The sequence below is a fragment of the Cuculus canorus genome, chromosome 27, assembly GCF_017976375.1.
Source record: "Cuculus canorus isolate bCucCan1 chromosome 27, bCucCan1.pri, whole genome shotgun sequence".
Classification (NCBI taxonomy): domain Eukaryota; kingdom Metazoa; phylum Chordata; class Aves; order Cuculiformes; family Cuculidae; genus Cuculus; species Cuculus canorus.
Genome location: NC_071427.1, coordinates 4,126,309 through 4,148,724, shown reverse-complemented (window position 1 = coordinate 4,148,724; position 22,416 = coordinate 4,126,309). Strand labels below are relative to the sequence as shown.

The following is a 22,416-nucleotide window of genomic DNA, read 5'->3' as shown; positions in this document are numbered from 1 at the left end:
GTTCTCCAGCCCTCGAATAATCTTTGTAGCCTCCTCTGGACCCGTTCCAACAGTTCCATCTCCTTATGTTGAGGATTCCAGAACTGGACCCAATCCTCCAGCTGAGGTCTCCCCAGAGAGGAGCAGAGGGTCAGAATCCCCTCCCTCCCTGCTGGCCACGCTGCTCTGGATGCAGCCCAGGACACGGTTGGTTTCTGGGCTGCGAACGCACGTTCCCCGCTCATGTGGAGCTTCTCATCACCCAGCACCTCCAGTCGTTCTCCGCAGGGCTGCTCTCCATCACCTCACCCAACCTAAGCCTCCCCTGGCATCTTCCTGCCATTCGCGGGACGGCGACATCAATAGAAGCCGGTACAGGGACAAAGACTGCTCCTCGCCGCGCCTCCCGTCCCCGAGCAATTCTGTCCCTACCGGCCGCCGTAGCCGAGTCAGCTGCCTCTCAACCCACGCCCCGCAGCTGGTTGACGCCTCACGTGAGAGTCACGTGATATTGCGTCGCGGGTCATGCCGGGAATTGTAGTCCACTCAGACGGGAGAAAAGGCAGCGGCAGCCCTCGATGAGACTCGCTTTCCCAGCGTGTCCCGCGGCGGGTTCGGAGGGGCGGGGCTCCGGCGGGGGCTCTTGGAGGGGCGCACGGTGAGTACGGGGCTGGGGAGGCTTCGGGGGAGATCGGGGCCGGGAGGGAGCGCCGGGGCCTCGAGGAGGCGCGGGGCGAGCACGAGGGGGGACGGGCAGCGCCACCTCGGCCCTGGGGTGGAACGAGAGGGAAGGGACAGGGAGGGGGTGATGGAGCAACGGCGGGGGGGCTGAGGAGGGGACAGGAGAAGATGATGGGGCAATGGAGGGGGGCTGCAGAGGGGACAGGAGGAGGTGATGGGGCAATGGAGGGGGGGCTGCAGGGGGGACAGGAGGAGGTGATGGGGGCAATGGAGGGGGGGCTGCAGAGGGGACAGGAGGAGGTGAGGGGGCAATGGCGGGGGGGCTGCAGAGGGGACAGGAGGGGGTGATGGGGCAATGGAGGGGGGCTGCAGGAGGGACAGGAGGAGGTGATGGGGGCAATGGAGGGGGGGCTGCAGAGGGGACAGGAGGAGGTGAGGGGGCAATGGCGGGGGGGCTGCAGAGGGGACAGGAGGGGGTGATGGGGCAATGGAGGGGGGCTGCAGGGGGGACAGGAGGAGGTGAGGGGGCAATGGAGGGGGGGCTGCAGAGGGTACAGGAGGAGGTGATGGGGGCAGTGGAGGGGGGCTGCAGAGGCAATGAGGAGGTGATGGGGGCAGTGGAGAGGGACAGAGAGAGAGGGAGGTGGTGGGGACAATGGCGATGGGGGCTGCAGGGGGGACAGGAAGGAAGGGGTCAGGAAGGGTGTGATGGGGACAATGACAATAAGTGCAGCAGGGGGGCATGGAAGAGGTGATAGGGACAGTGACGGGGAACAGAGTGGACAGAGACGGAGGTGATGGGGACAGTGGTGGTGGGGGCAGGGAGGAGGTGATGGGGACAACGGTGATTGGGGCAGGAAGGGGACAGAGAGGGTGTGACAGGGACACAGCAACCCCATGCAGCGCTCCAGGTTTGGGGCAGAGTGGCTGGGAAGCTGCCTGGCAGGGAAGGACCTGGGGGTGCTGGTTAACAGTGGCTGAACATGAGCCAGCTCTGGCCCAGGTGGCCAAGAAAGCCAGTGGCATCCTGGCTCGGATCAGGCATGGTGTGGCCAGCAGGAGCAGGGAAGGGATCGTTCCCCTGGACTCGGCGCTGATGAGGCCATACCTCGAATCCTGGGTTTGGTTTGGCGCCCCTCACTACAAGAAAGACATTGAGAGGCTGGAACTTGTCCAGAGAAGGGAACAGAGCTGGGAAGGGTCTGGAGCCCAGGGGTTCTTGGAATGTCTGAGGGACCTGGGGCTGCTTAGCCTGGAGGAGGCTGAGGGGAGACTTCATCACTCTTTGTAGTTCCCAGAAAGGAGTTTGGAGTGAGATGGGTGCTGGGCTCTTCTCCCGAGTGACAAACAATAGGATTGGGAGAAGACACCAGCACCCACTTGGCTACAACCTCCTTTCAGGGAGTTGGAGAAGCTTACTTCTGGATGCGGTCATGCTGAAGTCAGTATTTGTCTGCTGTGCATCCCATAGTACCTAAATTAAGGCCCATCTCGGAGGCAGATGTGGCTGTGTAAACAGTCTGGGAGAGACTGGAGCAGAATGGCTTCTAATTGTGCTTTCTCACCAACTCCAGCATGGGAGACAAGGAGGAGAGGGGGCAGCAAAATGCCCCGGCGTTCCTGGGAGCTCCCATCCCTTGGTGCTGGCTGCCGTGGTTGGAGGCAAACTCTGGCTGCTGTTATTGTTCCCTGTGTGTTTTCTCGGCAGCAGCGGCGCTGCTCTAAACAGTTTGCCCATTCTTGCTGGTTGTGCTGGGCGGCTTTTGGAATTCCTTTTGTGGCTGGTTTTGTGGCCCTGTCTCATTTAAAGCACATCCTGCATTGCACTGGTGTCGCTGAGAGGAAGCGTTCTGCTCCGCGGGGACTGGCAGTGCGCGATGGGAAGGGGAAACTCTGTCAAATACAAACTGCATCCATCAGCTATAGAAATGCACTCTCACAAAGCTGAGCCAAGCGTTTTGGTGCCTTGCAGAGTGACATCTGCTCCCTTGAGCTCTTTTAGGAAGTTCCTGGTGAGGGTTGGGTGTCTGAATGAGATGCAAACCCAGCTTTTTCTCTTTGAGCCAGCACAAAGTCACCGCTTTCTTTATAAAAGCAACTGGAGAGGTGTACAAGCAAAGCTTTTGCTTATCTCACAACACCAGAGGCTGTGCTGGTTCCCCACTGTGGTGGTGTAACCCCCACCAGCAACTGGATCCCACCCAGGCACTTGCTCACCCCTCCGGTGGGATGGGGGAAAATTGGAAGAGTGAGAGAGCTCCTGAGTTGAAGTAGAGCCAGTTTAGTAGGGAAAGGAAATACCACAGAGCAAAGCAAGGGATTCCTTCACTGCTTCCCATCAGCAGGCAGGTGTGCAGCCACCCCAGGAAAGCCGGGCTCCATCACATATAGGGGTGATTTGGGAAGACAAACACCCTTACTCCGAATGTCTCCGCTTTCCTTCTCCAGCTTTATCTGCTGAGCACAGCGCCCCATGGGGTGGGATTCCCTTTGATCACTGGGATTGGCTGCCCTGGCTGTTTCCCTTTCCAGCTTTCCAGGTACCACTCACCAGTGTGAGAAGCTGGAAAGTTCTTGACTGCTTAAAAACCATTAAAACATCCTTGTGTTATCAACATTCTTCATCCCCAATCCAGAAAACACAGTGCTACACTAGCTACCAGAAAGAAAATGAACTACATCCCAGCTGAAACCAGCACTCTTGCCCAGCTTGGAGATTCAAATCCACGTGTTCCCCAGTCCCTGCAGGGTGCCCTTGCTTGAGGCCATTTGTTTCTTCTTCTTCTTGCCCCGCAGCAGCGTGAAGCGACTCCTGACAGCCTGGTCTCTGCTGGCAGCCCTCACTGCAGGGCTTCAGCCACGTTCAGATGTGCGTTGTGCCCAGATCTTCTCGTGCCGCTTGTGCTCTAATCAGTAAATCATTGTCTTGCGGGGAGTGTTGGCAGTTCCGCTGTTGCATGTGGATTTGTTTGATTTCAGCAAAGTGCTCTAGGTTAGACCCTGGAGCGTAGGGGTGCGTGGAAGCTCTCAGCCTCGCTGCAGTCAGCTGATCAGAGTGGAGGCATAAAAGCAGTACGGAAAATATCTTGAAGCAAGACTCTAGAGCTGGTGAATTTTGCTGCATGGAAAGCTTCAGATATTGGGTTCTTCTGGGTTTGTTTGGAAGTAGCAGGAGAGGAGTCTGTATCTTGCGGGTCTGGTCTCAAGGGAGGTGCCTTGAGTCACTCGGTGGGTTTTTGGCAAAGCAGGAATGAGTTCTGCTCCCACTTTGCACTCCTCTTTTGGCCCGTCCTTTATATAATTCTCTAGCACCTCTCTCTTTTGAGAAAGAAGTAGAATCATAGAATTATTTGAGTTGGAAGGGACCTCAAAGCCCATCCAGTTCCAAGCTTCCTGATGTTGGTGGTGTTCAGCTTGGAGAAAAGAAGGCTCTGGGGAGACCTTGGAGCAGCTTCCAGTACTGAAAGGAGCTCCAGGAAAGCTGGGGAGGGGCTGTTGATCAGGGAAGGCAGGGACAGGACAAAGGGGAAGGGTTTTCAGCTGAAAGAGGGGAGATTGAGATGAGATCTTAGGGAGAAATGAGGGTGAGGAGGCTCTGGTCCAGGTTGCCCAGAGCAGTGGTGGCTGCCCCATCCCTGGAGGGGTTCCAGGCCAGGTTGGATGGGGCTTGGAGCAACCGGATCCAGTGGGAAGTGTCCCTGCCCATGGCAGGGGGTGGAACTGGGTGGGCTTTGAGGTCCCTTCCATCCCAAATCGTGCCATGATTTGCAGCTCTTGGCACCTGACATTTTCATGTGCCTTAATGAAAAAAGGGGCAGAATCAAAGCTCAGCGCAGACCTCTCTGCGCCTTTTTTCTGTAGGGTCAGCTCTGCCAAAACCAGCATTGTGGCTGGTGCTGAGTAAACTTGACAGGGCTGGATTCTTCCAGAATCGCTGCCGTGTTCAGTGACGGTAACGAGAAGAATGAATCTGCGTTTTCGGAAGGGTTGGGCACAATTATTACAATAACAAGGGGTATTGGCATTTGGGTACCAGCTGACCAACTTGTTTTTGAACAGCCGTTTACTTCTCAGCTCACAGTGATTATCTGTTTGTTGCAGGAGTTGGGAACGTCTGCAGAGAGCCAGGAGCCAACAAATCATCTCAGCGCCTAAATGAGGCATTAAGTCTGGTGAGCTGGGATAAATTTCCCTTCTGATGGATGCACGTTGCTGGGTCCCACCCAGCCCCGTCTGTCCCTGCTCGTTGCCTGGCAGGTACACGTGTTCTGGCAATGTTGGCTGTGCCTCCTCAGCCTCTGCCAGGAACAGCTACCAGGACGGTTGTTTGCTACTGAATAATATAAGTATTAAAAGTGAAGTTGTTCTGAATGAGTTGCTACCAGGTGGAGCTCTCCATGTACAAGGAGAAACCACGATCCTTTCTGTACGGTCCCAGCGTGACTGCTCAGGGCATTCAGAGACAAGAAGTTTGTAGTGGGAACCTCAGGCTCAAACACGGTGCTGGAGATGCTCCCACTCTCCGGAGGTTTTATGGATGCTAGTTAGTGCTATGTGCTGACCTGATTTTCTTTCTCCAATAGATCTGTTGCTGTTGGACTGAAACTTCACTGGGAATCCCTCCTGATAGAAATGGCAGGTAAGAGCACCTCAAAACATAGCAGTGGAGAAATAATGGTGTCTGAGAATGGTTTTCGTTGTGCTGTGATGGCTGTAATGCATCAGTTGTGCGATGTGTGTCTCTTCCTGAGATCTCAGCGATCCCTTAAGCTTTTCCCTTGCCTTGGTCATGTCATTTCTGTGCTGTATCCGCTGTGGATTTGCCAGCTGAAGTTAGTGTTCTGGCAGTAAAGGTTCCGGTGTGACTTGTTTGAAGATGGAATTCATCTGCAAAAAAAGCATACGCGAATAATTCCTTCCTTACAGAGGCTGAACAGCTTCCACAGCGTTCCTAGCTGTACTGTTGATATCAATACATCTTAATTTTATTTATAGTGTAATTGGGAACAAAATCCTTCCCAACCTTTTGAAGATAAGAGAACATCTGGGATTTGCACGCGGCTGCTGCTTATTGCTAATACAGTTTGGTTTCTGCAAGCTGGGGTTGTGTTTGCTGAGCTGATGTGTTGATCCTGCCCTTGCCAGGAGGGTTGTAGCACTCCAAGCTGTGCCATCAAACACGAAAAGGGACATTTTAATTTGATTTCCTTTGTGTCTTCTTGGAAATAAGGCAGAACAGTTGAAAACCGTGGGGTGGGAGAAAGCAGGCACCTGCCTGCTTGCGGTGGGGTGGCAGTAAAGAATAGGTGTAACCCTATCTTTGTGTACCTAGCAAACAATTGTGGAAGGGCTTGGAGCATTTTGTGAGCTGGAAAAGTGACAAACTGCAGTGGCTGGTGCCTGGCAGGGTGGTTGGGTCTGGCCCCACCATTCAGAGACTTCTGGGCAGCAGCTTTATGGCCCATGACAAAGTTGTGCTGCAGGAGAGAGAACATGGAAGAGAGCAGAACCAAAGGAACTCGCAGCTTCAGCTGTTGCAGGGGGCAGAACATGGTTTTCCTCATCCTTTAAAAAAAGGAAGCTTATTAGAGAACGTGCTTTTACTGCGGTCGGTTAATCTTGGTCTTATTGACTTCCCTAGAGAGCTGTCTCTCCAGCTTTAAAAGCTTTCTTTCCTTTGATCCAGCATTGTTTTGCCCTGCGGAGACAGGCTGGCCGGGGGGAAGCCCAGTAGGTGTTTATAGCAAACAGAAAATGAGTGTGAAGAAGTCCAAATTCCTACGGATTTTGAAAGGAGCTCTGGGTCACGGGCAGTACATGGGATGGGGTCGGCAGGAGGTGTTAACCAGTAACTAGCGGCAGCTGAATGAAAGTAAATGCTTTTAGAGGAGATGGATGAGGAGGGGAAGAAGACTTAATGTTTGTTTTTATAAGGAGAAGTCGAGTTGGGCTGGTGACTTCAGGCTTGATTCCATATTTAATCCTGATGTACTCGCAGTAGGCGTTATCCTCACCATGTTTTCTGCGTAAAAATAGCCTTTCCTTTGCGTGAAGTGAAGCCTTTTCTCTCCTAAAGCCTGGCTAACAGCTTCAGGCTCTCCCTGCCAACCTTCAAATGAAGAACTGCTTCTGCGAAATGTCTTCTCACACAGCGATAATGGCAAGAGCAGGGGAACTCTTGCGCTGACAGTTCTTCTTCAGACATTTCCTCTCATCTTCTGTGCCATTTGGAGGTTTTCCCAGGACATTCTTCATCTCTTCCTCTGGTTGTTTTTAATTCTGTTTACTGAGGCTGAAGCAGACTAGAGACAATTAGTCACAATGCCCTGGAATCAAACTTTAATCAGCACTGGAAGGCAGGAGCAAACATTCCCAAACACGCAGAACTGCACATCTAGGCACACACACACACACACACAGCCCAGCCTGTGCTCTGTCTGGAAGCTGACAGCAGCTGAAATGCCAGGGATTTAGGCATTTAATTATGCTGGAGCATCTCCGCTATGAGGACAGGCTGAGAGAGCTGGGGTTGTTCAGCCTGGAGAAGAGAAGGCTCCGGGGGGACCACAGAGGAGCTTCCAGTACCTCAAGGGGCTCCAGGAAGCCTGGGAAGAGACTGTTTCCAAGGGCATGGAGCAATAGGACATGAGGGAATGGCTTTAAATTGGAAGAGGGAGGATTTAGATTAGACATTAGGAAGAAATTCTTCACAATGAATATGGGGAGGCCCTGGAACAGGTTACCCATAGCAGTGGTGGCTGCCCCATCCCTGGAGGGGTTCCAGGCCAAGATGGATGGGGCTTGGAGCCCCTGATCCAGTGGGAGGTGTCCCTGCCCATGGCAGGGGGTTGGAACTGGATGGGCTTTGAGGTCCCTTCCAACCCAAACTCTTCCACGATTCTGTGATTTTAAAACATTATTTCTTCCCAAGCTATGGATGAGTAACGTGGATGGCCGGAGCTGGTGATGGTTTTCCCTTTTGATTCCTGAGTCCCTGGCTTTGCATTGGGAAGTTGTTGAGGATGTTACATTTGCTCAGTGTTTGGGAATGTTTCTGCATTCAGCTAATATCTGTGTTCTGAGTTGCAGAAAAAGTGAATAACTTCCCACCGCTCCCCAAGTTCATCCCTCTGAAACCATGTTTCTACCAGAACTTCGCTGATGAAATTCCTATCGATTATCAGTCTCTGGTGAAGAGAATCTACCACGTATGGATCTGTAAGTTGACTAAGAAACCTGCGCTGTGAAAATGTGTGTGTAGTGAAAAATTGTAGATCTTGACGACTTATGTGCTTCAAAGCTTTGACTGCAATGAGTTGATGACAATAATTCCTCCTTATGCTCAAGTTTTAAGCTGCTGTGTCTTGAGTCTTTGCCACAGAGCTGCTGGTGAGGAAAGGAGAGAATCATAGAATCATTAAGGTTGGAAAAGACCTCTTAAGATTGAGTCTTAGGATGAGAAGTGGTCCTTGGTCCTCTGCAGAAAGTGGGATTTGGAAGTAGAACTCTCTGGCAAGGTTCAGTAGGCTGATGGCACAGGAGGAGGGAAGGCGGAGAGAGACCCTGCTGAAGCAGCAGTGTGGGTTTTAGAGGTTTCGTTCCCCTGGCCTGGGTTCGCTACCTTGCTGTGGGATCCCTGACCTGAATCGTAGAATCATTACAGTTGGAAAAGACCTCTAAGCTCATCCAATCCAACCGTCAGCCCAACACCACCATCCCTACTAAACCATGTCCTAAAGTGCCATGGCTACACAGTTTTTGAACCCTTCCAGGGATGGAGACTCCCGCACTGCCCTGGGCAGCCTCTGCCAGGGTTTTACCACTCTGTCAGTGAAGGAATTTTTCCCACTATCCAATCTAAACCTCCCCTGGTGCAACTTGAGGCCCTTTCCTCTCATCCCATCCCTTGTTACTTGAGAGCAGAGACCAGCACCCACCTCTCTATAACGTCCTTTCCAGGAGCTGCAGACAACTGAGCATTCTTCTCCAAGGAATGAAATTGGATAAAAATGGTGTTGCAGGCCTCAAGAACCACAGGGAACGCACTGGAAGATTAAAAATCTTTTTGCCTTGCTTATCGTTTTCCCCCCAAACACTTGTCATCCTATTTACCCTTCTCGCTGAAGGAAAGCTTGTTTGCTGCTAGATACGCATTTTGGTGGCACGGCTTTTATTCCAAATGCATGGGATGTGTGTATGAGAGAGATTTGTGTGCATAAATAATAGCATAATCTATCACTCCATTGTTCTTTCGTTATTTAGAGATGCTGAAATGAGCTCTGTAATTTTCTTGCCTGAAGAAACTGCTTGTCCCTTCAGACTAACTGGTTAAATGTTGCGTGCTGTAAAGCTGCCTTTGTCTGCGGCTCCTCCGAAACAAAGCTCCTCAGTTGAGTTAATAGCAGGCTGGGACTGTGCCAGCCATTTGGGCAACTCTGCCTGGCTGAAGAGACCTGGCACTCTCTCCAGGAGCTTTGCCTTTCCATCTGCAGCCACTTTCTTTTGGGGTCTCCCCAGATTTTTGGGATGGGATGGAATGGGATAGAGAGAGGCTTATGTGGAGGGAACGTGGTAAATAAGACAAGGGCGGAGTTAAAAGTAGAAACGCAAAAGTCATAGAATCATGGAATCGTGGAATGATTTGGGTTGGAAGGGACCTCAAAGCCCATCCAGTTCCACCCTCTGCCATGGGCAGGGACACCTCCCACTGGATCCGGTTGCTCCAAGCCTCATCCAACCTGGTCTTGAACACCTCCAGGGATGGGGCAGCCACCGCTGCTCTGGGCAACCTGGGCCAGGGCCTCCCCACCAAAACATTTCTTCCTAAGATTTAAATGAAATTTAAATTAAATTTAATTAAAACTCTTTTCTTCCAAGCAATATTAAGACACATCCAAACCGTTTTGCATAAAGCCTCATTGTTAGCTACTCAGAAGAGATCTTCTTTGTAGGAAAGCAGTTTTATTTTAACTCTCATCTAATTTGTGTGTCCAAAGCAGCAGCTGGGCTCAGATGCTTTCCATGCTAGATTCTCCTGACTGTGTTTTTGATATTACTTTATGACCACACAGCTTTGCACTGGTTCACTAGCCCGCAAGCTGTGTGAGGACTGGTGGGTGTGTGCCAAGAGGAGGGAAAAGAAGTCAGATGGAGAGGTCAGGCAGATGTCAAAGGACCAGCGCTGTGATGCTGGTGTCCTACAAAGCCACCATGTGTAGAGAAGTGGTGGCTGCCCCATCCCTGGAGGTGTTCAAGGCCAGGTTGGATGGGGCTTGGAGCAGCCTGGTCCAGTGGGAGGTGTCCCTGCCCATGGCAGGGGGTTGGAACTGGATGGGCTTTAAGATTCCTTCCGACCCAAACCGTTCCGTGATTCTATGTAGTGAAGCAAGCGGTGGGCAGGGCGTGTTCGCTTACAAATTTAATTTTGACTGCATAAATCAGACCAGAATGCAAAGTGTTAGCGTGAGCTCATCACAAGGAGGTCCAGAAGGGTCTTTTGTGTTTGGACCCTCAGCATTATCCTTTTTCTTGACCTGTGCTAGTTGATACGGGTTTCCACGAAGCTTCCTAAAAGTTATCACCTGTAATCCAGAACAGGAGCCTGTTTGACACTGGCAGAGCCTGGAGATGCAGAGACGGCTGCAGGGAGGCCCTGAAGCATTGGCAGGAGTGTGGGGAGGAAAGTGGGGAGCCCCTGGCATGGGGCTCAGCTCAGCCTGTGACAGCTAGGAAGCGTACAGCCCAGCTCTGTGGTGGTGTTGAGCCTCAGGGAAAGCAGGGAGCAGCATCACTTCATGTATGTCTGCTTAGCGCAGCCCTGGTGCGCTCTAGGGGCTGTTGTCAACTGTTCCTTTTTATCTGAGTGGCAGAAACAGGGATGCAAGAGGGCCTTTAAGCCACCCCTGTGGTCCTGTGTTCTCAGCCTGATTGGAGTTTGCTTATCCCCTCGCTCGAGGCCGCACTTACAAGCCCTGAAGCTAACTCCAGGCTTCCTCAGAGGCCCAGGGAAGCAGAGACCGAGCCCACAAGGCACTCTTCTGGCTCTGCAGGAGCCCTCGAGGCAGCTGCAGCGAGCACGGAGACAAAAATATTGAGGCTGGGTACAGGGCAGTGGTTTACACCACTCTCCTCTCACAAATGGGTTTTTGCTACAAATAGAGGATTGAATCTTGCTTGTAATTCATAACAGCGCTGGTCTGAGGTGGGTATTGGTTGCACTGGTTGCTACTGAGCTCTCTGTCCTCCCCAGAGAGGTTCCTCTTCCCTCTGCCTCAGCGCTTCCCCTGGAGATGGATGTGTCTGTGCTGATGGCACCTGAGGCCATTAGGAACCTGCACCTGGCTTGGAGCAGATGCATTATTGGGCTTGAGTTTCCTCCTACACCTGTTACGTAGACCGTTACCACACCGGCTGTTGGTTCCTTTTTCCATGAATCCATATTGCTGCACAACCTCATGGCCTTTCCTCTGCCCTCCTTACAGTTTACTGCATCACGCTGGTAGTGAACGTCATCGCGTGCCTGGCGTGGTGGATCGGAGGAGGCTACGGCGTCAATTTTGGGTTGGCCATCCTCTGGCTGATCCTCTTCAGTCCCTGCGGCTACATCTGCTGGTTCCGACCTGCGTACAAAGCCTTTCGGTAAGTGGAAGCCAGTGAGGCGATTTGGTTCTATTCCACTAGGGAGACAGGGTTGTTACTGGGGAGTGTCCGTATGGAGATCTGTCTGGGGTAACAATTGAGGACCTGGTGTCTGAAGGTCTTGTTTACTATCAAAATTAAGAACTTGGCTACTTTTAAACACCAGCTGTAGGACTGAGGGTCACCTGTCTAGGAATGAAGGCGAGCAGCAGCAATCATTGAATTGGATGATCTTTAAGGTCCCTTCCAACCCAAACCATTCTATGATATGTTTGCTACTTGAATGAGGATGAAAGTTGTATATTAATTAAACACCTTGAGCCTAGCAGCAGCCTCACTTCAGTTTCACATTGAGACAGATGCTAATTTGGTAAAGCTTCATTGAGGTTTGTTTTGATGGAAGACTATTAGGTTGTTAGTTTTTGAGAACTCTTCTGTTTCCCATCTCTGGGTACTCGAGGGCTCAGCTGCTTCGCTTTTTAGATAAAAGCAGTTCCCTGGAGTGAATCCTTCTGAAACTCCACAAATATTTAAAGCCATCCTACATTTTCATTTTAATTAATAATCATTTGCATTTGCTCATGGTTGCTGGGAATCACGAGGCATTATTCAGACATTCATGCATAATGCTATCAGAGCTGTGACGGTCCTGAGCGTTTTCCAGCCTGAGTACTGCAGATCTTGATTATTCATAGAATCATGGAATGGTTTGGATTGGAAGAGACCTCAAAGCCCATCTAGTTCCCATGGGCAGGGACACCTCCCACTGGATCAGGGGCTCCAAGCCCCATCCAACCTGGCCTTGAACACCTCCAGGGATGGGGCAGCCACCACTGCGCTGGGCAACCTGTTCCAGGGCCTCCCCCCCCTCACAGCAAAACATTTCTTCCGAAGATCTCATCTCATCTCAATCTCCCCTCTTTCAGCTGAAAACAGTTCCTCCTCATCCTGTCCCTGCACTCCCTGATAAAGAGCCCCTCCTCAGCTTTCCTGGAGCTCCTTTCAGCACTGGAAGCTGCTCTAAGGTCTCCCTGGAGCCTTCTCTTCTCCAGGCTGAACAACCCCAACTGTCTCAGCCTGTCCTCACGGGGATCTTCAGCAGATTCTGTGATGAGTTGGTTTAGATAAGGGCAAAAGCAGCAGATAGAGACAAGAGCTGGTGGGTACATGGTAAATTAATTGTCTAAATGCTCTTCTGCCTTTACACTTACAACGCTGGGCAGGTAATGCACTGGTGGTGTATCATGGAATACAGGGGTGGGTTGGTTCTGATGGAAAGGCTGCTGAGATGGATTCATCTGAAAGCTTTAAAAGCCATGAAAATACCAGCTTCGACCTCTTGCCCTTTGAGGCTGGGATTCTGTCCTCATCCCTAGTGAGCTCAGAAGCCCAGGGGCTCCGAGTCCCAGCTCGAGCTGTGTTCAAAGAGCAGTTTCCATTTGGAAGTCTGGGAAAAATTATTCCTCTTCGTTGACCTCCTCTGGGCTTCACGGGGATGGTTTCTGATTCTTTCTTTACTGTTGTTTGTGTGTGTTTATGCAACTGAATACTGGAAGGTCCCTGAGGTTACTCTGGGTAAAGACTTCTGCAATTAAAAAAAGAATAAGCCTTAGGGACCTTGTAGCGAGCCTTGGACATCAGTTGTGGAAGAGGCTTGGAAAACCCTGGAGTGGGACAGCGCTGTGTCTTGTTGTGACTTGAGAAAGCGAGGTCTGGCCACTCACTGTCTGTATTCTGGGAAGAGCCAACCCTTCGATATTGGCATCATGTGCTGCGAGGATGCTTTCGTACAGGTTTTGTCACATAACTGCATCCAGTTAATTAATAAATATTAAATCAGCTGTATAGCTTTGGTGCAGGACGAAGCTGTCTCAAATCAGCACCCGAAAGTGGGATCAGAAATCACCTTTTCTGTGTAGCCTTGCTAATTCCCACAGATCCTTTCAAACGGTGACTCCTCCAACCCTTTCAGGTCGTAGTTGCAAGAGGCTGTTTGAAGGCTGAGCTTCAAGCCTAATCCTTGGTAACTGGATTATGACAGGCACTACTGCGAACAGTCTATGTTTAAAGTATTTATATCTCATTCCTGCACTCTGAGGTGGTATTGGAAGGGTGGGATCATGAGGATACTCAGGGATGGCCGATCTCTGTCACAGCATCTGTGGCTGTTGTTTGAAAGGCGGGAGGTGACCGCACAGACACATGTGGCTCAGAGTGGAGGGGTCTGGCTGGAGGCTTTTCCCTTTGTCTCAGCATCGCCCTCCCCAGAGCCTGAGTCTCCTGGGGAGATCTTTGAGCAGCTTCCAGTACTGAAAGGGGCTACAAGAAAGCTGGGGAGGGACTTTTTTACAGGACATGGCGTGATAAGACAAGGAGGAATGGCTTTAAATTGGAAAGGAGAAGATTTAGATCAGACATTAGGAAGAAATTCTTCACAATGAGGGTGGGGAGGCCCTGGAACAGGTTGCCCAGAGCAGTGGTGGCTGCCCCATCCCTGGAGGGGTTCAAGGCCAGGTTGGATGGGGCTTGGAGCATCCTGATCCAGTGGGAGGTGTCCCTGCCCATGGCAGGCGGTTGGAACTGGATGGGCTTTAAGGTCTCTTCCAACCAAAACCATTCCATGATTCTATGATTCTTGCCTCCCTCACTGCCTCTTTGGGCATTAGGGACTAGAATTATCATACTAATAAACATTAACATAGGAATATTGAAGTCATAAATATTAAAATACTTTCAGGGTTTGAGCTGGGAATGACTGGAGCTCTTTTGTGAACCAACTCTTGCACAAAGCTGCCTCAGAAGCAACTGAAGTGTTTTTTGTAAACCTGTCCTGTAAATAGATCATAGACTACAAGATCATAGAGTCATTTAGGTTGGAAAATAACTTTAAGATCATCAGGTCCATCTCTTAACCTCACACTGCCAATTCCACCACTAAACCATGTCCCTAAGCTCCCCATCTACATGGCTTTTAAATCCCTCCAGGGATCATGGGCCCTTTGAGTTCCTGAGAGAATGAGAATCATTCCTTTCATTAAAAATGGTAGTTTGTGGCGTTTTAGATGTGCCTGGGCTTACAGAGAAAGGCTGGTTCGTCAACGTTAGCTGGTTTGATGGGATGAAGATGTTCTGTGCCAGTGCCAAAACTCAGGCAGGACAGTGCTGTGCCCCATCTCCCAGGATGGAGAGAGCTGAGTGTATCTGCTCAGCCTTCTTGGTGGGAATCATATTCATACTGTCTGTTATACCTGCATAAATTAAAGGTCCTCACATCTTAGGACCCTCTCATCCTGTCCATCCTGGAGGTGGAGAGCCCCAAAGATGTGGAGCATGCTTCTGCCTTTCCCTGGACATGGTACCACCTGCTCTTCTTGTGCCTCTTTGTCCTCCTATTGTGTCCCGGTGCTGGATTATGAACCACAGGTGTGGAATCGTGATGATGAGCAGCTACTGAGACATTCCCAGATGGAATTCTCATGCTTAATGATCACTTTTAGCATATGGGCTAAACTCTGTCTGCCAGTGGCTGAGCTTCACAGGTATCCGGCTGTGCTGGCGTGGGTGTTTGGTCAGAGAAAGGATTCCAGCCCTCCGTCCTGCAGGAGACAGATTCTCTTCATGCATCATCCCATATGCCGTTGATTTGGTAGAGCAGTTGCAGGATCCAGGCTTTTTACAAGGGATTTGGTGCTGATGATTGATGGATCTGTGTGCTTTCACTGCCAGGGAAGGAGGAGTATCCTTCACAGTACACGGAGGGATCTTTTCTGAGGGATTGGATGTGATGGGATCAAACATGGGTGTGAGGCAACATGAGGCGCCCAGGCTCCTCCTAACTTTCTCTCTTCCTCCACAGATCGGACAGCTCGTTCAATTTTATGGCCTTTTTCTTCATCTTCGGCGCACAGTTTATCCTTGCCATCCTGCAGGCAATTGGTTTCTCGGGATGGGGAGCTTGGTAAGTGGGATGCTCTTACAGCGAGCGCTCGGCTCCCATGCCTGAGAGCTCCGGCCTGTGGGCTGTATCCATGAACTTCTGGGAAACTGGTGGGAGTTCCGGTGGAGCAGAAGCTTTCTGTTTTCCTCTGTGGCATGGTTCTAGCGGCTCTTGGAGCACACAGTTCTGTTTTCATGGCTGTATTGGCAGAGGTCGAGTGTCTGTTTGTTCTTTTTAGTGCCTTCCTACAGTGTCCGTTTCTTTCTACCATTTAACCAGCCAGTTTCGAGAGCCATCTGATCCTCTCTTAGCGTTGTCCTCTAAGTATTCGCAGGACATGGTGAGCAGTGCAGGATGAGTCACTGCTGGCCTAGAGAGCGAGTATTGTGAGAGCTGCCCTAAAATAAATGGGAGCATTTTAGTGTCTGTCCCTGGTTATGTTATAATTGTTTGGCATTTTAACTTTCTGCCTCTAGAGACTTGAAAGCGATTTCTGCTGACACTACAAATCATAGAAAATCCGTATGGCTTTTTGTTTTCCTGACTGCTGCTCCTCTCCCGTTGCCCTACTGGGTTATTGCCATTGAAGGAGCAGAGATGCAGTGTGAATGATGGGACCCTCCTGTTCCCAGGTCTGGTCTCTATGTGCACAACCTCTGCAAATCAAAACCACTTTGGGAATAAACCTTCTCTTCCCAAAGTCTGTGCCACTGGCTCTGCCTTAAAGGTCCATGGCTGCATTAGCAAAGGAGATTGGAGGTCTTGGGGAAACACCTGCCTGAGCTGTATTGAATTCTGTCTATTTTCTTCATTGATCTTTTCATTTTCGACAGTTTTTAAAGCTGCCTTGTGATTTCTGGGTGTGAGTAAACAGTTTCTCTGATGGTCAGGATGCTTAAAAACCTTTAAATGCCTGTGATGTTATTGTCTCTTTCTTTCTGTTTCTTCCAGCGGATGGTTGGCAGCCGTTACTTTCTTTAGCACCAACGTTGCAGCTGCTGTGTTCATGCTGTTTCCTGCCATTATGTTTACGATGTCAGCGGTCGCGATGCTCATCTGCATTGTGAGGGTAAGTGCTTCAGATGTCTCCCTGACTAGCGGAGTAGCCGTATCACAGTAATGGGAACTGGCAGCTAAGCAGCCGCAGTGAGCCCTCAGTTCTTCCACAGGTTTTGTGGTGTAGGCAGTGTCTCTCGGAGTGTCTAGTGGAGAAATCTGGATAACACAGGACAGCTGAGGCTGGGTGGTGTCACCGATTCATGTGGTGGTGTTGCTTTGCGTCACTTGAAGCCACCTTCATTGCTTGCTGGGGTGGGCATTGATGGTAAAGGTGAAGCATCTCAAGATGCTGCAGTGGGGACAGGGCGGTAGGAGGGGAGGTGGTCTTTGGTCCTCTGCAGAAAGAGGATAACTTTTGGAGATGGATAACATTTGAAGGTGGACTGCCTGGAAAGGTTCGTAGGCAGAGGAGAGGAAAAGGCGGTGGTAGTGTCAGTTTTAGAGAGGTTTCAGGCTGCTGGCCTGGGCTAGCTGCCTTGCTGTGGGATCCCCGGCATGAATCATAGAATCATTAAGGTTGGAAAAGCCCTCTAAGCTCATGCAGTCCAACCATCAGCCCAACACCACCATCCCTACTAAATCATGTCCTAAAGTTCACAGGCACACATTTTTAACCCCTCCAGGGATGGTGACTCCACCACTGCCCTGGGCAGCCTCTGCCAGGGCTTCAAAAGTCTTTCAGTGAAGAAATTTTTCCTAATATCCAATCTGAACCTCCCCTGGCACAACTTGAGGCCATTTCCTCTCCTCCTATCCCTTGTTACTTGGGAGGAGAGACCAACACCCACCTCACTCCAACCTCCTTTCACGGAGCTGCAGAGAGCGATGAGGTTTCCCCTAAATCCCAGACTTGTGGCTGAAATGGGCTCAAGTCTTGGGTTGATATCATCTATTTGCACCTCTGTTTGCTGTATTATTATATTGTTAAGTGCTTTTGTTCCTTGGAAGCGTAACTCTTTCCAGAAAGAGAAACAAATGGGAAAGTCATTTGAGGAGCGGCTGAAATCACTGGGCCTGTTCAGCCTGGAGGAGACTGAGGGGGGACCTCATTGCAGTTTACTGCTTCCTCACAAGGGACGGAGAAGGAGCAGATGTGAGCCTGGACCCAAGGGAATGGCAGGAAGATGTCAGGGGCGGGTTAGTTTGGACATCAGGGAAAGGCTCTTCCCCGAGAGGATGGTGGAGCACTGGAACAGCTCCCAGGGAAGCAGTCACAGCACCAAGCCTGACAATATTCCAGAAGCATTTGGCCAGTGCCCTCAGTCACACGATGTGAATGTTGGGGTGTCCTGTGCAGGGACAGGAGTTGGACTCGATGAGCCTTGTGGGTCCCTTCCAACTCAGGACTTTCTGTGAGTCTATGAAATACACGATACAGACCTAAAGTGACTCTGGCTCTTGGGAGGAAGAGGTGTGGGTGCCTGTTGCTGACTTTTGTCTTCTCTCTTTCATCCATTAGGTACATAAAATCTACCGAGGGGCTGGTGGAAGCTTTCAGAAGGCTCAGGACGAGTGGAACAGCGGCACATGGAGGAATCCCCCCAGCAGGGAGGCCCAGTACAACAATTTTTCTGGGAACAGCCTGCCAGAGTATCCCACAGTGCCCAGTTATCCCCCGGGAAACCAATGGCCTTAAGCAGCAAGAGCTGCAAACTGCCTGGATTCTCTTCTTTTTGGTCTTTTTATTATTGTTATTTGAAAAGATCGTTTGCATTCCCCCCCCCAAGCACCCCAGCCATCTTTGGGGGCTTCTTGTTTGTTGTCTCCCCTTCACCGCAGAAGATCTGTGCTGTCAGCCTTTGCCACCTCCAGAGCACTGCACGGCCTTATCGGAAAGCGCTTTCTTTGCGTTGAGTTACCAGTATTTGCTTCGTTGCAGACTGAGGAACCAACCGTTCACTGCCCTTGTCTAAGGGAATCCTCTTCTTGACTGTAGGTGAAAAGGGCTTGACTTCCCCACCATGGCAAACACTACGATCGCTCCTTCTCCTGCCTCCTGCTTGGTCTCCATCAGCTGCACAGCGCGCCGAGTTGGCTGTCACAAACGCAATCAGAGCATTTGTAGCAACCAGTGTTTACTCTCCTGGATGAAGAATCTGGAATTTTTCACTCTAAGGGAAACACAACACCTAAATTATTCGGTACTAGAGATATCAAAGGTATCTGTAAAATAACCTCCTTTGCTTGCATTCTCTGGTGAAGAACCCTTTAGGTAACGGTGCTTGTTGTGCAGGTGTCACGTCCACAAGAGTCCTCGTTTGCCTGGCTAGGACTGTTGTTCTGCTAGAAGCCTTGCTTTCCCTGCTGCCAAAAGTTTGTGCCAGATCTGTGTGCTTCAAAGGTGCAGAGTCATCTCATTTGGTTAATGATCGCTCATAAAGCCTGATTCAAAGCCCACTGGAAACGGTTGGCAAACTGGCTGACGTTGGGCTTTGGACCTTGCTGCTGGGGTGACGTTTGCCCTGTAACAGGTAGGCAGCACGAGATCTCTCTGCCATCTAAATTCCATTTCTGTGGCATCCAGGTTTTGTGGTGACCCGAGGAATGCCTTGCAGGACACACCTTGCCCTGCTGGGTTGGTCTCTTTTCTGGGCTCCCAGCCAGCAGCCAGGTGCAGATAACTATTGATCTCAGCGCTGGGGCCCCAGTGCGGTTTGGGATTTGTAATTACGTTACAATGAACAGTTTCAGTTCTACCAGGGTGGTTGAAATCCAAATATTGAGCACTGGGGTCTGGTTAGTGGAAAGCTCGTTACTCTTCCTGCCTGACGTTAGCTCGCAGACCTGGTGGAGCCAGAAGCATTTCCTTCCAGGTACGAGCAAGGAAAGAGAGATTCTTCCTTTTCTCCAAGAAACAGCTCAAGAGAGGATAGTGCTGTTGGGAGGGATTGTTTTCCCTGAGAGCTAGCATCTCTCTCATTGTTCATCTCCGTTCCGTGCATGCACATCAGGACTCGTGTAGCCTGAGCCATCCAATTCCCATGTCCTGCAGCAAAGGCTGTGTTTTTTTCCTTCTCCTGCTGTGAACAGCCTGCTGTGAATTTTGTCCAACCTGGGAGGCCAGTTCCCAATATTTTTATAGGGAGTGAGTGTTGAAAGTCTTCAGTTCTGAAAGTTTCAGCTGATGACCCTGTGAAGGACGGAGTGCTCCGCTGCAGAGACTTGGGCACTCCATGGGTCAGAGCTGGAACCTGTCCGGCTTAGGCTCTCAGATGAAATAGAGATGTTGTGGTGTAAGCAGGATCACTCCAAATTCACACTGAGTAACTGGAAAACAAAACTGGCTCTTGGAAAGGAGCAAAGAGTTTGTCCTAGCTAGGGGGAATTGATTTGCAAGGGATCTTTTGAAAACTGCCTCTATATGTGCCTTAACTAATAAAGTAATCATTCACGAAGGAGAACTCCTTCCCCGTTGCCCCCGCAGAACTTCCCATTTGCTCGATTAACTTTTCCTGCCTCATACTGTAAATAGAGCGCAGCACAGCTTGAAGTCTGCATGGCACCTTTATCACGAGGGCCAAAGTAAAAGCAAACTCGAAGCAGAGGGCAGAGCCTCCCTGAGTTTCTGTTTACAGGCAATGCTGATGCCCTGCTGCCAAACCGGCTTTTTCCTGGGTCCGGGATATTTAACGTGCCCCAAACATGAGGGTTTTTTGCCTTGCAAGTGTGCAATGTGCTTGTAAGTACGATCGCTTGAAGTCTTCTTAACAGAACATCGCATTGTCAAGCTTTTAGGTGCCTTTGTCTTGTGTCAAGTGTAATTTTAAGTGTTCTTTGTTGCTTGCCATCAGAGAGCGATAAGAGAACTGCCTGTCGATTAACTCCCTGGGAATACGATTGCACTACGAGGGAGTGAGGGGAGGTTAAGGGGGCCAAATGCAAGGCTGGCCTCACTTGGAAGCCAGGACATGGTGCGCCCATGGACTACGCTCCCTCCAGCTCCTTGCCAGCCGCAGCCTCTTGCCAAAATTTTCCAAAGGGGATTGGTATCTCTTTTTTTTTTTGTGTGTGTGTGTGTCAGTTTAGCAATTTCAGCAAAGAAATTGAGAGGAGAAGCATTGCTGGGGACTCGATGCTCTAGTTCTGCTTTTTCCCCCTTGGATAATAATGTTTAGAAGTACCCATGTGGAAAATGCTTGATGCAAGGAAAGGGAGGGTGGAGAAGCCTGCTCACCAAAATAGTTGGACCAGACACTAAAAGCACAGTTGCTGCCCAAGATCTCTCCAAAGAGTGACCCTCTCTGGACAGGATCTGAACTTCTCTGGTTGCGATCTGACCCTCTCTGGACAGGATTTGACTCTCTCTGGATGGGATCTGATCCTCTCTGGATGGGATCTGATCCTCTCTGGATGGGATTTGCCATCCCTCATCCTCCCCCCATCCTCTTTGTTGCCAGAAAACGTAATTCCAGAAAGTTGACTCAACATGCTGCCTCAACTACCGTGGCTTAGGTGTTTTGGGTTTTTTTTGCCTCCTCTGTAAGGTTTTTAAATGTTTACATTAGATTTCTAAGACTTCTTAACGCTGTTAACCTGGCCCTGGCTCCCGGTTTTGTTCAGCATCGTGTGGCGTGTACGTGTGCGATGTTTCATGTCACTTGTGGAGCTCTGGTTTTTGTGTTTATCCTCATGATCACAAGACAATAAATGCTCATCCTGTGCTTGATGAGAAGAACTGGCCGCATTAGCAGTGTCTGTTCCTAGGTAACTAGAGTTCTCTGGCAGAGGGAAATGGTGAAATGTTTATTCCCCTGCAAAGTCTCCCACCACATGTTGTTTTTCTCCTTAAAAGAACGGCATGTTTATGGATGAAGGGCATCCTCTGTGCTGGGATGCGAGCAGCACGCTGTGGTTTGGACTTGATAAGCACTTAAGAAAGGTGCTCCTGTTATTCTTGTTCTCTAACGAAGGCAATGATGAGCAGAGGGGTGGGTGGTGGTGAAAAATTCGCATCTCCTGAGCACAACCGTTGAGGTCTTTCCCGACTTCTCCTTAGCAATGCAGACTCAGAAATGGCCCCTGGCTCTGGTTTATTGCCTGGAAAGAGGCTGTTATCCCTGGATGAAACGTGCTGTTTGACAGCGAAGGTGAGTTGAACCACTCTGTTTAGCTCATCACTGAATTTATTGCTCCAAATTACCATATGGTGGCTTCACACCCCAGTTCCGCGCCACAGCAGATACTGAATCCTAAAAGAGCCGTTTCCATCACAGCTGTTCAGTACGACAGCTCCTAATCCCAACCTCTTGCTTATCTCAGCAAGGATCTGTTGGAGCGAGTCCAAAGGTGGCCACGGAGATGATCCGAGGGCTGGAGCACCTCCTGTACTGAGGCTGAGAGAGATGGGGTTGTTCAGCCTGGAGAAGAGAAGGCTCCAAGGAGACCTTAGAGCAGCTTTCCAGTCCTGAAAGGGGCTCCAGGAAAGCTGGGGAGGGGCTCTTGATCAGGGAGTGCAGGGATAGGATGAGGGGGAATGATTTTCAGCTGAAAGAGGGGAGTTTGAGAGATCTTGGTAAGAAATGTTTTGCTGTGAGGGTGGGGAGGCCCTGGAACAGGTTGCCCAGAGCAGTGGTGGCTGCCCCATCCCTGGAGGGGTTCCAGGCCAGGTTGGATGGGGCTTGGAGGCCCTGATCCAGTGGGAGGTGTCCCTGCCCAGGGCCTGTCCCCTACAGCGGGGCCATGCATCCACCTCTTGCTCCCGGTCACTATGGGGGTGCTGCACCTCACTCCGGGGGGCACCTTTAGTAGGACCCATCCCAACACAGGCCCTGGTCCATATGGGACCATATAGCAGCGCCCGCACCGCGGAGGGCCCGCGGAGAGCGCGCAGGAACTGTGAGCACCGTGGGGCCATGGGCACCGTGCAGGTGCTGTGGGCGGCGCTTAGGGCCCGTGGGCGCCACGCAGGAACTGTTGGCACCGTGCAGGGGCTGCAAGGGCCGTGAAGAAGCTGTTGGCACCGTGCAGGGCCCGAGAGCCACGCGAGCCCCGGTCCCCACAGGAGATTCGGGCCCAGCTCTGGGGAGCACGGAGTCAACAGCATGCTGACCGCCAATCACGGCGCTGCCGTAAAGCGCCCCGCGCTGCCGCAAAACCGCGGTCGCGCCGCTTCCCCCTCACGC

The 22,416-nt window shown here is 50.9% G+C and overlaps 1 protein-coding gene across 1 annotated transcript; it reads left to right on the top strand.

Moving 5' to 3' along the window:
- Positions 1-560: 560 nt before the first annotated feature.
- SCAMP4 (secretory carrier membrane protein 4) lies at positions 561-20,968 on the top strand. The gene is made up of 8 exons (XM_054050056.1): positions 561-637; positions 4,762-4,832; positions 5,244-5,299; positions 7,750-7,878; positions 11,142-11,298; positions 15,155-15,256; positions 16,187-16,304; positions 17,754-20,968. Exons 3-8 carry the CDS (start codon positions 5,293-5,295, stop codon positions 17,928-17,930), a joined length of 690 nt encoding a protein of 229 aa, XP_053906031.1. The 5' UTR covers positions 561-637; positions 4,762-4,832; positions 5,244-5,292; the 3' UTR covers positions 17,931-20,968.
- The last annotated feature ends 1,448 nt before the right edge of the window (positions 20,969-22,416 follow it).

Excerpts from the sequence above, each read along its gene's own strand:
- SCAMP4 (XM_054050056.1), top strand. Across the intron at positions 7,879-11,141 it reads AATCTACCACGTATGGATCT|TTTACTGCATCACGCTGGTA; the intron begins GTAAGTTGACTA and ends CCCTCCTTACAG. Across the intron at positions 11,299-15,154 it reads CCTGCGTACAAAGCCTTTCG|ATCGGACAGCTCGTTCAATT; the intron begins GTAAGTGGAAGC and ends CTTCCTCCACAG.